General features: G+C 43.7%; 1 protein-coding gene across 2 annotated transcripts in view; it reads right to left on the reverse strand.

Moving 5' to 3' along the window:
• Positions 1 to 17,298, reverse strand: part of LRP6 (LDL receptor related protein 6) — a 90,293-nt gene that overhangs the window by 11,641 nt on the left and 61,354 nt on the right. For both annotated transcript variants that reach the window (XM_082223043.1, XM_082223042.1), the window contains exons 8-17: positions 16,499 to 16,715; positions 15,109 to 15,398; positions 14,116 to 14,342; positions 12,209 to 12,393; positions 10,332 to 10,658; positions 9,424 to 9,626; positions 7,993 to 8,204; positions 6,950 to 7,143; positions 2,178 to 2,387; positions 1,809 to 1,934 (exon numbers count right to left, since the gene is read on the reverse strand). In XM_082223043.1, coding sequence (XP_082079169.1) covers positions 1,809 to 1,934; positions 2,178 to 2,387; positions 6,950 to 7,143; positions 7,993 to 8,204; positions 9,424 to 9,626; positions 10,332 to 10,658; positions 12,209 to 12,393; positions 14,116 to 14,342; positions 15,109 to 15,398; positions 16,499 to 16,715 — 2,191 coding nt within the window. The remainder of the gene's footprint in view (positions 1 to 1,808; positions 1,935 to 2,177; positions 2,388 to 6,949; positions 7,144 to 7,992; positions 8,205 to 9,423; positions 9,627 to 10,331; positions 10,659 to 12,208; positions 12,394 to 14,115; positions 14,343 to 15,108; positions 15,399 to 16,498; positions 16,716 to 17,298) is intronic.

The raw sequence follows: 17,298 nt of genomic DNA on the forward strand, positions 1-17,298 counted from the left end.
ACACACACACACACACGAATCCTCCTTTGCCTCTGCTAGGTGTTCCATGCCCAGTAAGTGCCTTTGCTTGGCGGCGCTGTGGTCTATAGATTGCAGAAAAATACTGGGCAAGGTTTTGCCCACTATCCTCTCTGTGCAATGGCTCATGGGAAAAGCTGTACTATGAGTCCTTGCAAGGGGGAGGGAGAAAGCCTATATAAGGCTGCTTTCCCTGGAACTCAGAGCCATTTTGCTTTGAGAGCATCCTGCCTGCCCACCCTCAGGTTAGAGCCTACACTGAGCAATTTTGGGTTGCTGGTTGATAGGGCCAGAAAGGATTCCTGCCCCCCTCAACCTGATTGGCACTTCGTTGGGTTTCCCTCAGTGAAATTATGGCCTTCCTTTGTTAGGTGGAAGAACATTGTTGTATGAGGGTGGAAATGGCATTGGACAGGATGGACACAGGGGCCTGAGTGGGGGATTGACCAAGCTTGGGTTGGGTATCTGCCTGGTTGGAATCTGCACCCTGGTCCCCCAGTGAGATCTTGCTTGCTTGGCTTGCACCACGGGAACTCAGCACTGGCCAACTCTTAGGGAACAGGTTTGGAGTAGTCCAAACCCAGTGGATTCATTCCATCAATATGGGGCTTGTGGAATTATGAACTGATCCTAGTAAAGTTTTGGCCTGATTTTATCCCATCACTGTTGTACAGTCTGGTTATTTTGCTGCTCTTATGGGTCATATAATGCCTGGGCAATAAGCTCCTTATTATGCCTTTATGTTTCAGTTGGACATGAAGAGTTCTGTTTTTAGTGCAATCCAGTTGTGTTCATGAAGGCAGCTCATGTTCCAATGTTCTACAGTAAGTCTATATGAAAACATTAAAAAGGGATATAATGTACAGCAGATGGGTGCACCACAGTGACTCAGTGTCTAGTTATGTGCTTTCTATAAATGCATTTCAATAGGTCTTGTTTCAGAGTGAGGGCTTTTTAAGCTCCTTCCAGTCACCACCACAATCTCAATGCAGCTGTTCACACCTAGGACTCAGCTATACAACTGCAAATAAAACATTTCAAAGTGTGTTTTAAGTGAAATATACAATGTGACACTAGATGGTGATGCTGAGCCTTATAAAAAATTCAATGTATTTTAAAAAACACTTAAAAAAACATTTTCAGAACTGTTTTTATTTGTGTGTAGATTCCACCCTAGTTAGCAAAACTGTAGTTACTATTGATTGAATGGAGCATAAATTTGGAGATATCTATTTTTCTCTTTCTCACATACACTTACATTTTAGCATAGCATTAAATGTCTAGGAAAGCATTGCTGAAATACCCTTGTTCTAGGATGTAGACATGTTTGCTGTGGAAATAAGCTAACTAATTCACATTGGTTTAACACTTCAAAATCCTCACACTTTCTCTGTAAGATCAGAGACAGAGAAAAAATGTTAACTGCCCTAAATGTCTAGCCTTGGACTGCAGAGGCATCTCTCTTAACAATGGTTTGGAGCAAGATGCAAGCTTGTGCACTCCTTCTTCCCTCTTTAGTGCAAATCTTTCCCCCACCCCACCCCAAGCCAGCTCTGTTTTAATCATGATTTAGAATGATATGATTTTAGTCGTGGTTAGCACTACCTGGGCTTCCCACTTCCCGCCACTTTTGACGTGCCTTCGAACTGCTAGGTGGGCAGGAGCTGGGACTGAGCAAGGGGAGGCTCAGTGGTTTAGACCACAGCACCACCTGCATCCCTCCGTGTATTGACTTATATAGGGGGAATGATGCCACTTAAAAATGGAAACAAAATATAAAGAAGCTTTACCTCCACAAGAAAGTTCATCCTGAAGCAAGACAAGGTGCACAGGGCAGGAACAACGTGTCGTTCCATCACCTTTGACAATGCAAATGTGTGAGCAACCACCGTTATCTTGGGAACAGGGGTGCTGTCCTACGGAGCAAAATAAGAGTGGAAACCTATTGTTCATGTATTAAAACTGTTTTTAAAAAATAAAATACAGCATATATCAGTGGTTTCCAAATTATATTCAAGGTAACCCTACGGCTCATTAGGAGTTTACTGGGGGATCCCTCAATGGTAGTGAACAGCATCATAAAGAAACCAACCAAATCCTAACCATGTGTGATATGGGCCATTTAGTTTTTCTTCCCTGTTACGTTGCTTGACACTTACTGTACTCCTGTATGTTGAGTTCCTTAACAGCATGGATATCGCTGAGCTGGGTAATACGAGCCTGAACTTTCATACGTCCCTCTCGAAGTGTTGTGTCAATCTTTTCAATCATCTGTTGATGTCTGTCAATCCAGTACAGCCAGTTTTCAAACACAGTCAGCCCTACTGGTTGTAGTATGTTGGTATCTTCTAAGACTATCCGATTGGCTCCTATGGAGTGGAGAAGAAATATAGTTGAAAAATGTGGCAACAAGGGTTCAATGAGAAATAATGCACCAATAATGCACTACTCACTGCCCCCCCCCCACGTGTTTGGTTGGTTTTCCAAGGAGAACGTCACCTCATGAAATCACCCCGTCCAAAACGGATTACAAGTCTCTATCCAGATGAACAAATTTCCCATCTTAATATCTGGATTACATTAGTTTTGGGCTGAAAGGAAGCAAGCAATCTCCATACCTGTTCAGGATTCCTCACAGCCTCCCTCAGACAAACAAGAGGAAAAGACGCATCCTGAGGCACCCCAATGGCCAACAGCCAGAAGGCGGAACAAAAGCCCTCAACACCCCCTGTATGCTATATGCAAACTCTAGATTACAAGACACTGTGCCAGGTTTCAGCAGGGGGAGACAGCTGTTGCCCTCAACCGTACAGATTTCTGGTGGGCCACTGTGGGAAACAGAATCCTGTACTAGGTGAACTGTTTGCCTGATCCAGGACAGCGGGTGGGTGGGTCTGGGTGTGTACAACCTGTCTTTCTAATATACATGTTGAATTACATAGCTAATATGTAGCAGATCCTACCACTTATCACCAATTAATACAGTGGTACCTCGGGTTAAGAACTTAATTTGTTCCGGAGGTCCGTTCTTAACCTGGAACTGTTCTTAACCTGAAGCACCACTTTAGCTAATGGGGCCTCCCGCTGCTGCCGCGCCACCACCGCGCGATTTCTGTTCTCATCCTGAAGCAAAGTTCTTAACCCGAGGTACCACTGTAATTAAATACAGAGCAACACACCTCACTGCATGCCAATTACATGAAGTTGTTCAATTTACCACAGGCTATCATGTGGGGGACTTGTGTGACGGAAAACTTAATGATTTAGAGTCTCAGGCAGCAGCTGATCAAGCAAACAAGAAAAGTTTTATTAAAAAAGAAGACTGTGAAACCAAACAGGTCAGGAAATGTGTTCTTTCAAGTAGAAGTTAACTTATTACTAAAACGAGGTAAAAAGATGACACAGGCTTAAACACAATTCTATGGGTATAGCTCTTCTTAAACTTTAGCTTCTGTTACTTAGTTTTGGCAGTTAAATAATTTTAAAGCAGCACAGCTTCCCTCCTAGGAGTGAGTGAGGGGCACTTTCCCTCACTTTCCCCTCTCTTCACAACCTGAGGTATTCCCAATGGTCTCGCAGACCCAGGGGGTCCCCTCCCCCCCTTTTCCTGGGAGTCTTCTGGACCCGGAAGAACTCTCCCCTCCTGGCTGGACGGAGACCCAGGAGCCGAATTCCCTCAGGTTCCACCTCCCAGAACACTCCGGAGAGTGTCCTCTTGCTCCAGATGGTCTCCTCAGGGCGGATGCCTAACTCAACTCAGAACCAGGTCTCCCTCAGTCAAATCCTATCCTACTCCCTAGCTCTCCTCTGAAATCCAGCCCTATCTCTTCTCAAATCCAGCCCTATCTCTCTTCTCAACCTTCCCTGAACCTTAGCCTTATCTATCTAACTCTCTCCCTCAGAAACGGCTCCTTTTATTCTCCCTCCCAGAGTGCTGCTCCTCCCCCTTCCGTGTCTGACTCTGTAGCCAATCAGAGAGAGGCGCCAGCCCTCTGGTGGAATTTCAGGGGGGCTGCATCGTCAGGCTCTGGTCTGGTTCTGCTGTCCATCACAGTGGCTTTCATCAATTAAAATTGAACTATATCAGCATAATAAAAACAACAACTTTTAAAGACTACATCTTAGAGAAATTATATTTTTATGCTCATAGGATTGTTGCCCACGGCCTTGACAAATTTGTAGTAACAGTATTAATAAAATAACGCAGATCATACACCCATGACAACACTCATGATGTAAGAGAAAAGTTACCAAAGACACCAACAAACGCAAATCCAGCTTGATTTCATATTGAACCTCCCAATCACCACAACAATTTATAGTGATTTTATTTAATTCCTTTTCCTTGTTTTTATTTTTTTGACAGCCAGTGCATAGGGGGCCACTTTGCATGTCACAAAGCTATTCTTGTCTCTCAAAAGAGACAATCGGGACCATTTTTGTGGGGTGTACTTGCTTGCTTGTGCAAATGGAAGTTTCAGAAGGCCATCTCTTGGGTCTGTATAAATTGCTATACCGCTGAATACTGATGTTGAAATGACATCATGATAAGGCATGTTGCCTGGTTGAAACACTTGAGTGAAATATGAACAAAAGGTGGAGACTGACAGCTTCCCAGGGGACAGCTCAGCTGAACTTTTCTTGAGAGCAGGCACCATCTCTCCCTGCTCCTCCCTCCTCTCGTGATGACAATAAGCCCTCACCTGTAAACTTACACAAACCAGCACAAACGCTTTAAGCTGAACTGCCTGCTCTCACCCCCAAAACTCTTCAGCACTTAGCTAATTGTGCAGAGCCTGCTAACTATCCAGGAGGAAACCCCCCCCCCCACGGCTAGACAATCAAAGATCCACACCCATGAGGGGGGAGTATTTTGATTTTGATTTTCTGGTGGTGTTTACGTTGTTGGTTCCCAATAAATAGCTACCCTTCATATTAAAAATGAAGGTTTTTAAATTTTATTTAAAGGAGGCTATCTCTTTGCTTGAAGGGACACGGGTAGCGCTGTGGGTTAAACCACAGAGCCTAGGACTTGCCGATCAGAAGGTTGGCGGTTTGAATCCCGGTGAGCTCCCGTTGCTCGGTCCTTGCTCCAGCCAACCTAGCAGTTCGAAAGCACGTCAAAGTGCAAGTAGATAAATAGGTACGGCGGGAAGGTAAACGGCGTTTCTGTGTGCTGCTCTGGTTCGCCAGAAGCAGCTTAGTCCTGCTGGCCACATGACCCGGAAGCTGTACGCCAACTCCCTCGGCCAATAAAGCGAGATGAGCGCCGCAACCCTAGAGTCAGTCACGACTGGACCTAATGGTCAGGGGTCCCTTTACCTTTACTATCTCTTTGCTTGCTTGCCCTCCCTCCCTCCTTTCCTCCCTTTGAGATGGTTTTTTTGTGGGGGGTCCTTCTGTGGCAGGGGGAAATGGAGGAGAAAGATTTAACTAGCGGCCTTATGCTGAAATAGGAGGTTGGGTACTATGTGACATGAGGTGAGAATGATGGGGAGAGTGTCAGTAAGCAGTGCAAGAAAATGTGTCTCTACTCACAAGCAAGCCCTGCTGAATTCAATGGGGCTTATTCCACTTAGAGTACGGAAACAGATGCAACTTGAACTACTCTTAATTTAGTTTAAAATATATTAAAGATATTATATGGAAGTTTATTTAATATTTTTATTAAATCAACTACTTACTTAAATTGTAAAAATGCCCACAAAATTGCATAGAGGCGCAGAATTCCACGCGACATGGGGGGGGGCTCACTGCATGCACATGATGTCACACACATGTAACATTACACATGTTGGGAGGAGGCTGTGAGGCCCAGGGGAGGCCCAGCTGGAGCCAGCCCCTCAACATGGGGGGGGGCACTCAGCCCCATCCCAGCATACTTTGGGGCACTGAACTGTCCTCAGACCCATGAAGTTGGCATGTATGAGTTGAAGCATGCTATCAGACATGATATACTGAAAAATCATGATGTTTAGCTGGTGGTATATTGTGATGCTGAAAACCAAATATTGCCCAGCCCTAGGGGACAGGCTAACAGATAATGAGTGTTGACCTGAAGTTGACTACAAATGCACGCTCTGTCTGTGGAGAAGACCTTGTATATATAGCAGCCATCCAAGACTGCAATGGGCATCACTTGGAAATGCAGCTCAATATAAGCACTTCCTAAGGAAAACAGTGAGAGTTTGGTCAGATAATGAACTCTAAAATACTGTTTTCAGGAGTGGATACCAAGGAAAAAATTTGGTGTTTCCAATTAGTGGATACCAAGGAAAAAATTTGGTGTTTCCAATTAGTTGTAGGTCCGTTCTGGATTCTAGCCAGAAGATCCAATCCATCCCTTAGTTGACACTCTCAAGATTAATGCAGAGCTCAGTCCTGGAAAATAATAATAGTCTAAAACATATTGATAAGCTGCTTTACAGAGCTGGTTATCACCCAATTCCATAGAGCTTAGCGCAAGAAAATGCTCAATGGGCACACTAGCAATCCTTTTAGTACAGTGGTACCTCTGGATGCGAATGGGATCTGTTCCAGAGCCCTGTTCGCATTCTGACGTTTACACAACCCTCGCCTGCAGGTCGCGATTCGCCGCTTCCGCGCATTTGTGTGACGTCGTTTTGAGTGTCTGTGCATGCGGCAAAACCCAGAAGCAACATGCTCCGTTACGTCCTGGTCGCCACGGAGTGTAACCAGAAAATGCTCAACCTGAAGCATGTTTAACCCGAGGTATGACTGTATATTTAAACTGAGCGTAGTCTGCTCTTGCCTCACAGAAATTTCTGCAAATTCACTACAATGAAAATATAAAGAGGAAAGGGGAAACCAGCAATGGAGCAAGAGAGAATACCCATTCCTTCCTACCAGTTTATGAAATACTTACAACACTGATTAAAATTGGTAAAAGGAAGTTGTTGTTTTACTCTACCTGAAAGGTCACTGCTCTCAATTTTCCGGAGGTCAAAATCTGCCCAGAATAACTTCCCCAACTGGTTGTCAATTGCCAAGGCTACAGGCTTGCTCAGTCCACTGGAAAATAAGACTTCACGTTCAGTTCCATCTAATGCAGCCCTTTCTATTTTAGGAGGAGACCTCTCCTGGTGATTGGTGAAATACATGTACCTATAAAAACAGAGTTAGATCATTTAGGTCCTTTTCTTAAAAGCTGTCCTTCCCCAGATATTTATTTATGGAGCATAATAGATGTTGATATTACCATATTTTGCGCCCTATAGGACGCACCGGCCCATAGGACGCACCTAGATTTTTTTTTGGGGGGGGAATAAAGGGGGGAATTTATTTTTCCCCCCAGGTGCGAGGCTGGGGCGCGGGAAGCCCGAGCTTCCCCCGACCCCAGAACGGGACCCAGAGCGATGCCGAAGCTGCACGCAGCTTTGGCGTCGCTCTGGGAGCTTGCGGGGCTGGGGGAGGGGGAAGCCCTCCGCCAACCTCCAAACCAGGTTGGGAGACAGCGGGATGGCGCGCTCCCCGCTGTCCCCCGAGCTTGTGGGGCTGGCGTTTGGGCTCTCCAGGCTTCAGCGAAAGCCTGCATTCGCCCCATAAGACGCACCCACATTTCCCCTTCATTTTTGGAGGGGAAAAGGTGCGTCCTATAGGGCGAAAAATATGGTATATATATTTTAAAGTTGTACTTCCCTGATCCAATAATGATCAATGTCAGATTTCATAACAGCTATACCCTAACTATTCAACTATAGCAATCTCTCTCATTTTCCCCCCACCCCGTTTTTCTCTCTCTTACACAGCCACACTCCCCACTGCCATCCCTCTACCAGTCTCTAAGTCCACCCAACATGTCATTCCACTCTGCTGTCAACCGTTCTTCCATTACCTAGTTACTCTGTCACAGAAGCACCTTCTATTTCAAAAAGGTGAGCTGATGAAAAAGAGAACCTGGCGCTTTAATTGCTGAGTTTTAAGCATGTATATTCCATGCAACATTCTACCTACCCTTTTTCTGGGTTCACAACAATGGCCCTGGGCCTATCCTGATCTCCTTTCAGCACCACCCCCATCAGCCTTCCATCCAGGCGTGTAACATTGATTACATTTGTGGCTTCACAAGTCCAATAAACATAACGACTGTAGATGTCAATACTCAGATCATAGGGTTGTATGTCTAGGTTCTGATTTGGAACTGGACTCATCACAACCGTAAAGCTCTGGGGTGGGAAGAAAAAGATTGAAGACTGATCCAAGGAAGCAACCAGAAGAGAATTAGCCACACAATGCAGAATTATTATATGAAAGCAATGGTTTACAATAATTCAGAGCCTCAAAGTTCCTTGGCTCAAGTTACAGCCAAGCGTTGAAACAGAATATAATAATGTTCTTTCTTTCTTTCTTTCTTTCTTTCTTTCTTTCTTTCTTTCTTTCTTTCTTTCCCTCTCTCTCTCTCTTTCCCACCCATTTAGATGGGTTGCCCCAGCCATTCAGGGTGGCTTCCAACACATTTAAAAGCATAATAAAACCTCAAACATTAACAATCTGATACAATACAAAAAGTCACATAAACTTATATCAAATATAAGTACTGCCCTGAGACCTTCGGGTATAGGGCGGTTTAGAAAGCAAGCAAGCAAGCAAGATTCAATAATCCATGAAAAGTGCAGCACTTCTCATTTTCATGCTTCTACTGTAATTCCAATAGAGAGAGATTGCTGTGTCAGCTGTACGTGGTTCCCACAGTTGGTGCCATGTATCTATCCATGCATGAGTTCATTTTTGAATATAACAGGAAATGTTCCCCAATTTAGCGTGTGTTGAAGCATTTGAATGCACCCCTGCTGTTGTCTTTCATTTCATTTCATTTCATTTTAAAGTGAACAAGGAAGTAAAATAACTGTCCAGATAAATGCAGTCTTTGATATTTAATTCACCAGGTTGGCACTGTTTGTAACACACAATCTACAGTTAATATTCAGGTATCAGAAGGAAGTTTAGTACATATATTCAGAATATTTAAACATCAGCTTGACTTCTCATGCCCATTTTAATAGGGACAGAAAAAATATAACATATACTGTGGTTCTACTTCTAAAGCAAGGTCTCTCAAATGTTGTATTTTACTAGTTTTGTGGGATGTCTGTTCACAAATCTACAGCATTTGTGCAAATTTTAGCTAATTCGCCAAAGACTCATAAAACTAAGAGATAGGTAGGTTTGAAAAATAATATGATCTCCTCCTCAAAATTGAGGTATTCCTACTATTTACATCTGTTCTCCATCTATGACCATATTCCACCAGCAAACACGTACTCAGTAGATTTTAGTATACAAAATTCATTTATAAAATATTTAGAACATGAATACCATTTTAAAGATCCCTATTCCTCCCCCCCCCCCCACTTTGGAAACCCAAAGAACCCACACTTAAGATACCTGACTGCCATCCTCCTGTGACCTCCTGATAATGTTTTGCCGAGAGTCAATCCAGTACAGGTGCTTGTCTACAGGGTCATAGTCAATGGCTCGGATGTTCCTGAGGCTATGGATTGGAAGGATAATATCTGGACTCTGCTGCTCATCTATCACCATGCGATTTATTGCATTCTTCTGACTGAAGAGCAGGAAACTGGTAGGTGCTTAAACATAAATACAAAAAAGCCAACCGGTCATTTTCTAAAGCAATTATTAAACTATTCATTTAACAAAAACATGTTTATGCTACTTAGCAAATTAGGGCTGCTATCTTTAATTAATTGGCAAAAACAAAACTAAACTAACTAAACAGTGAGGGGTGTGTGACATACAAATTGTTTTTCACACACAATTTTTAAAATCTATTTTGCTCTGGATATCTTGATAGTCTCCATTATGGCTTTAGTATTAAGAATTAAGCTCAAATCTTAAATTCAAGCATGTTGTCAGTCATGAACTTGCTGGATAGCCTCCAACAAGGCTCTAGGCTCCCTGAGTTCTGCAATCTGAAATATAGGTATATTACTAGTGGCCTATGATTAGTGTTAGGATTAGAGAACTAATTCATACAATGTGTTTTGAGCATTTAGGGAAACAACTAAATAGAAAATTACTGAGTTTTTCAGCCATGAATAAAAAACAAAAAGCCTAACACATGCAACCTATATTCAAATCTTGCATGATTCAAGCTATATCAACAAACCTATGTTACAAGTGGAACTGGCTCAGTATTTGGCATATTCCTGCTCCATCCACTACAGCTATAGCTCATTTTGGTTTGAATTTCAAACATTACTGTAATATTTGAGACGAACCATGAAAACATAGCCCTTTGCTCTCTGCACCACCTAACTGTGTTTATGGCTTACCACTACATGTTCTGTTGTCAGAATTCAAGGAATAGTGAGCTGGACATCCGCAGACAAAACCACCAACAGGCACTGCCAAGCAGAGGTGGGAACAATGCCCATTACTGGAGGCACATTCGTTCCACCCCGCTTGACGAGATGAATGGAATACTAGGATATCCATCACATAATCCAAGTGGTTTTGGATGACAGTTCTGTTTTGGCCACTGGTCTTGTTGGCACGTTCAATGCTTCGCCGGCTCCAGTCTGTCCAATAGATGTAATCCTGGTACTGAGTCAGACCAAATGGATGAGGCAAGTCATCTGCTATAACATCACGGTCAAGACCTGTTTTAGAAAGAAAAAATATATACTGATGTCAAGATTTCCCCACCTCTCCCACACTCAGAAGGACAGTTGTAATCAAATGCATCTACAGTAACTCATAGATATAATGAACATGAGAGCCAGTGTGGTGCAGTGATTAGCTAGTAGGACTACAAGTTGGGAGCTCAGTTTCAAATTTGCACTCAGTTTCAAACCTACGCTGCGTAACCTTGATCCAATCACTAACCTTGCTCACAGGCTTGCTGCAAGGACAAATGGGAAGAAGGAGAATAATGAATGCCACCTCCTTTTGATGAACAAGTACTACCGTATTTTTCGCTCCATAGGGCGCACCGGACCATAGGGCGCACCTAGTTTTTAGGGGGGGGATCAAGAAAAAAAATCTTATTCCCCCCCCAGCCCCAAAGAGCAGCATACAGGCTGCACGCAACCTCTCCCTTCCGGCGCTGTCTTGGCTTCCTCTTTAGCCCCATGCAATCTCTCCCTGCCAGGAGAGGCTGCGTGGGGCTAAAGGAGCCATAGCCCCATGCAGCCTCTTCCTGCTGGAGGGGCTGCACGCGGCTATCCCTGAAGCCTTCCAAGTGCAGACTCTCCTGGCTTCAGCGAAAGGAACCTGAAGCCTCCAGAACGCAGCGGGAACTTGCGCCGCGCTTGGAAGGCTTCAGGCGGCTATCCCTGAAGCCTGGAGAGAGAGAGAGGGGTTTGTGCGCACTGACCCCTCTAGGTCTCCAGGCTTCAGCGAAAGCAACGCGAAGCCTCCGGAGTGTGGAGGGAGCGCTTCCTCTGCACTTTGGAGGCTTAGCGTTGCTATCGCTGAAGCCAAGGAGCCTGCATTCGCTCCATAGAACGCACACACATTTCCCCTCAATTTCTGGAGAGGGAAAAGTGCATCCTATAGAGCGAAAAATACGGTAAGTGAAACTTTGCAAATGAATGAATGGAGAAATTTATAGGAAAACCTTTTAGTCACACCAGAACAAAGTAATTCTAACAATGTAAAAAGTTATATTCATAAATCTTTTTTCATAGGACAGTAATTTATGTCTATATAATACTAATGAATAACTGGTTGGTTCATGGCATTCAGACTTCAACTCTAATCTGGAGACTGTACATTTTGTAGCTGGGAGCACTTTTTGTGTTTTCATTTTACAATAAATGTGCATATCCCCTTTTCTGTCTCTCAAAAGCACCACAGTTCAAAACACTGCATACCATTAAAAACTAAGTAAGAAAACAAAATATGGGTCAGCAGAAAACAAAGGCACTAAATTAGTATCAGAACCAGTCAATCACAAAACAGGGACTGAAATAACTAACCATGAGAGCACACTGGAGAATGACAGTCTTCACAAGGCAATGAAACATCAAGAGGAAAGGATCAGATACAGTAGATTGGAAGAGGGGGAAAGAGACAGCCAACTAGCCGGCCAGTCAGATTTCACTGGAGACCTTAGCAGTTGGGTTTACTGGAGCAGGCAGTATTTTAAATACCCTGATCCCCACTTCAGCTGACTTCAAGAATCCTAGCTAAACCAGCAAAAATGTACCTAGCATATTTGAAGACTCAATTAGGTTGGTATCCAAATCAGTCCAGTACAATCTTCTTTTAGCATAATCAATTGTCAGCCCATTAGCCCGTCCCACATTTGGCACCAATGTTGTACGTTCACTACCATCCATGGCAGCTCTGTCAATTTTGGGCTTTCCACCCCATTCTGTCCAGTACATGAATCTGAAAATATAGATCAAATATTCCATATTCATCTCATACAGAACCAAAGACAAAACATAGAAATATATCAGAACTATAATGCTTAAACATTTGTTTTAGCACACAACATAACTTTCATTTCTTTTGAGAGGTAAATAGTTTCACTGTACTGTGTATAATAGATCCCTAGGCTTAAATATTCACCCAGCCATTGCAAACAATGGGTAGCTTTGGGTAACTAATGACTCTCAGCCTAACTTACCTTACAGGGCTGCTGTGGACGATAAAGAAGGAATATATGTACATCGGTCTGAGTGTCTTAGAGGAAAAGTGGACTATACAGTAAGATCATGGAGGGCAGCAGGCAACGGACCAGAGCAAGTGGTTCTCAAGCATTTTCCCCACAGACCACTTGAAAATTGCTGAGAGTCTTGGCAGACCACCTAATGATTTTTCTGTTTGTTGTGGTAATTACAATCCACTATGCTGGATGATTTTAATTGTATTTTTATTGGTTGTTTTAGTTGTTATCAGTACTATTTTTCTAGAAAAATAGGTGCTGGAACTCACTGTGAACGCTTCCCTTGTTCTCTTAGAATGGCAATGGAGGCCACCTGAGAGGGGCCAGAACTGAGTTCTAGTGAGTTCCGGCTGAAAAAAAGCCCTGGTTATTATATTAAGTAAGATACATTGTTTTTATTGGCACTCATCTTTTAATGGTTTTGCCTGAAAAATGTACAGTGGTACCTCGGGTTAAGTACTTAATTCGTTCCGGAGGTCCGTACTTAACCTGAAACTGTTCTTAACCTGAAGCACCACTTTAGCTAATGGGACCTCCTGCTGCTGCCGCGCCACTGGAGCACGATTTCTGTTCTCAACCTGAAGCAAAGTTCTTAACCTGAAGCACTATTTCTGGGTTAGTGGAGTATGTAACCTTAAGCGTATGTAACCTGAGGTACCACTGTATAGGGGAAATTCAACATCTTTTTATACTGCGAAATAAACTGAAGATTTAATAAGCTATTACAGCTTGTTAGTTGCCAAGTAATCTGTAGCTTTGGATCTAGACTGTTTCTGTCATGGCATGGGGTTGTAAGGAGGACAGTGATGATGACTAACCTGTGACCCTCCAGACATTGTTGGACTCCAACTCCCACCAAACACAGCCAATGGTGAGAGACGAAGGGGTGATGGCAACTGTAGTACAGTAATGTCCATTACCTCTGGTGTAACAACATATGCTCCTATCTATGGATCACATTATCATACCCTTATACTGCCTATTTTATTCTAATTATTCCTTGGCATTACATGTTTGAAAATCATTGGCATGGGCAAACCTTGTTTTTGATGAGTTAGGGTTTACCAGGGGTTATTCAACAAGTAAAGAAGACTTCCTTTTTGTCTACCACAATTAATATTTTCCCGCCATGATCAATGTAACAGGATATACTCTCAACTCATCCAGGGCTAGGATGAGACCCAGCAGGCCTTGCTTGCACCACATGTGGACTGAGAATGCACTGTAGGAAATAACCAAGAACACTGCAGCATGTAAGGGGTTTGTGACTGACATACAGAGATTCATCAGCACGCATGTGAAGAACAGAAAGGTAGCAAGGTTTGAAATCACTGGCTAAATGATCATTCTCATAGCACAGTCAGCATTTCCTCAAACCTTGCTGAAATTGAGTCAGCATCTGGTTTAACAGCTTAACACAGAAAATTAAGCAAGCACCTTACCCTTCAGCAGGATCCAGTGCTAATGCCCGAGGACTATCCAAATCCTTCCACACTAGAACCTGGCGATGCTGCCCATCTAACTTTGACACTTCAATACGATTTGTTCCAGTATCAGCCCAATACAGGTTCTTTCCAAGCCAATCCACAGCCATGCCTTCCGGGTAATCCAAGCCAAACTCCACTACATGCTCCAAGGCACTACCATTCATGAATGCTCTGCTGATGGTCTGCAATGGGAAGTAGCAGAAGAGAGAGGGAAGGCAAGCTAGTAAACAGCACACTCCTTTAGTACATTTATTTAGAGCTCCAGTGCGGTCCTGTGCAATGTTGCTCTTCTTAGTCAAGTCTCTCTCCCCCCCCCCATCTGATTTACACAGCATTTAGTGCACAGGTTCTCCCAGGTGCCACTGGGTTAAGTTTTCTCAAGCAGCTTCTAGGGGACATATCCTCCTTGTAAACGTTCCTGGCATCCTCCACTCCCCCTTTGTCTTGCCAGAAAAGATTTCTAGGATTCCCCACAGCTACCAGCTGTAATATGGACTGTATCAAGGAACCCTGGTACATCTATACTCCCTTGCTTGCAATGTCACTGTATCAACAAACAGAGGAAGTATCTGTGCTCCACCCAAGAGGTGAGGCAACCATCTCAGGTGGCAGGATCCATGGGGCAGCTGATCCTGACCCTGACCTTTAGTCCCCCTTGTTCACTCCCCCCTTCTTCCCTGGCGGGGAGGGGGACACTGTTTCGTGGTTTGCCTCAGGTGCCAAAATGTATTTGGCTGGTCTTGCATGGGGCTGCCCTACTCCAAAGGGACAGAAGAGTGGGTGCATCCAATATCCTCAGTGTCTTTACTCCCCTTAAGCAGCAGACATTTGGGCTGGTTCTCAAAACTTTCAACGGGATAAAACTCTCTTCCAAGTACCTAGTAAAATGTTGCGGCTTTGCTCAATTTTTCCTGAAGTCAATGGGTGTTGACTGCATGACTGCATTACCTTTAATGAAATGTCTGTCCAATATATGCGATTGTCAGTTACATCAAAATCCAGAGCAGAAGCTTCTTTAACTCCTGTGAGTGGGATGGCAACATTGTTGTTGTTCGTCTCAAGAGAGATCCGCCTGATATCTGCTCTGCGAGAAAACAGCAGGAACGCTTCTGGGACTATGCAGGTCTTCATGTCACTGATAAGCTCCAGGCCTATGGGGCAGGCACAGCGCAAACCTTGAGGCCTGTACAGGCAAAGGTGGCTACAACCCCCATTGGACTCTGCACAGGGATTTGTACCTAAGAAGACAGAAGGGGAAAACCATTTAGGATTCTTCTCTGATGTGAGACTAATATAAACACGATTCTGAAGGACTGTTGGTGCTCACAAAGTTTCCCAAAAGTGCAGCAATACAGAGTTAACTCACGTTATCTGCGCACACACGCAAGTGGACTGAACCAATTCAGACTCACTTCCTGTCTGGCTGCCATGGCGTACAGCTGTTCCCAGACCAGCGGAGCCTTTCCGTGCGGCTGAGGATAATATGGGAGTAATTATCCTTGCCAAATGATGACCGGGGGGGGGGGGAGGATACTTTCTGAATCCATTTTTTTACAGGCCACTGACAATAAACAACATTTGGTCCTCCTCATTCCCCTAGGGGCAGATGGCTCAAACTACTGTCATTCCGTGCTAGTGCTACCTTGTGTCCCATTTGAGCATATATTTTTAAGGGGAAATCCTATAAAAACTGCATACATAAATAAATAATCTGAGGGTTGCATTTTTAGTTTCATTTATCAGCTGCTTAGAGCAGTGGGTATCTTCTCTTTGGCATTAATTATGGAACCTTCTCTTTCATGCATAAATTATGGAAGCTGTTTAAAAACAATCCCAGGACTTAACTGTACAGGTAACTCGCAACTTGCATGCATTTAGCGGAACGGGGGTGGGCGTCCAGCAAAAGAGACATTGGCAATCCCACCTGATATTGAACCCAATGGGTTTTTTTGCTTTGCACACTATCCCTGGGGCATTAACCCAGTGTTAACTGAAAGCTGTCGTACAACATAACGTGCACTCTCTATCTGGAGAATGGAGAAAAGGGTGGGTATCCCCAGGTGAATTAAATATCAAGTTTGCCGTTTGGAGCTGCTATTAGATCTAGTCCCTTATCTTAGATACTGAGGTGGTACAAAGAACTTTTCACCAAAGTTAACGTGGACTTTTTTTGAGCGAGTTTGTTGCTTTTAAAAAAATATGAAGTAAGTCCCCACTTTCTCACTCTATGGTTAAACACACAGAAAGGTTCCTCAATTGAAACACCTCCCTTTTCAACTGATTACTAAACACCCTCTTTAGCCTAATAGTGTACAGTTCCGATTTCTAGGATACTCACCAAGTATCTGGTGGACATTTGCAGCCTTCAGACCCATGAGGTCAGGAAGCTGGTCTATGATGATCTCCCTTTCCGCTGTCTGCTTATGAACTCGCTCAATGCTTCGCCTTTGCCAGTCTGTCCAATAAATATAGTCCCCCAACAAAGTGAAACCAAATATATGAGGAAGCTTATCCTCCACAAGGACTCTCCTGCTAGTTCCATCTGTGTTCATGACCTTCACAGGTACAAAGAAACATACAAATATAAGTGATAGTACCTAGAAAGCAATGATTATCAGACCATTTAGATCAATAAATCTCAAACTGTGCAACTCAACCTTATAAATTAAATGTAAGTCCAAAGTATTGTTATAGATGTGGGTAAAATTAATAAATGCTAGGATTTTGCGTATTTGTGGTATGAAGGGAGAAATACAAGCTGCAAAGGGATTCTTGGGTAGCCTGGCCAAGCCAGTAAGATCCGGACCCCCTCCATGCAGACTGAAGGTGTAAATGGGTGAATAAACCATATTTCTTAAGAATGACAGTCTCCCCTGGGTCTTCCATTCTCCAAAGGGACACACACCTTGCGTGTGAGCCTGTGGCCCCGTGCGCTCTTGCCACTGCTTGGCAGAGAGACGGGCGGGCACCGGGCTTCTGTAACAGTATCCATCTACAGAAGAAGTATCCACTGAACATACGTACGATGCTCTGCCATTCCTTCTTTCGGCTTTAATTCCTCATAAACGTTAAACACACGCACACCACCTTTACAGAAAATGCTAACAAAATTATGTCATAGGGGTGACATATTCATGC

This window comes from Podarcis vaucheri (assembly GCF_965113315.1).
Source record: "Podarcis vaucheri genome assembly, chromosome: 5".
Taxonomy (NCBI): Eukaryota; Metazoa; Chordata; class Lepidosauria; order Squamata; family Lacertidae; genus Podarcis; species Podarcis vaucheri.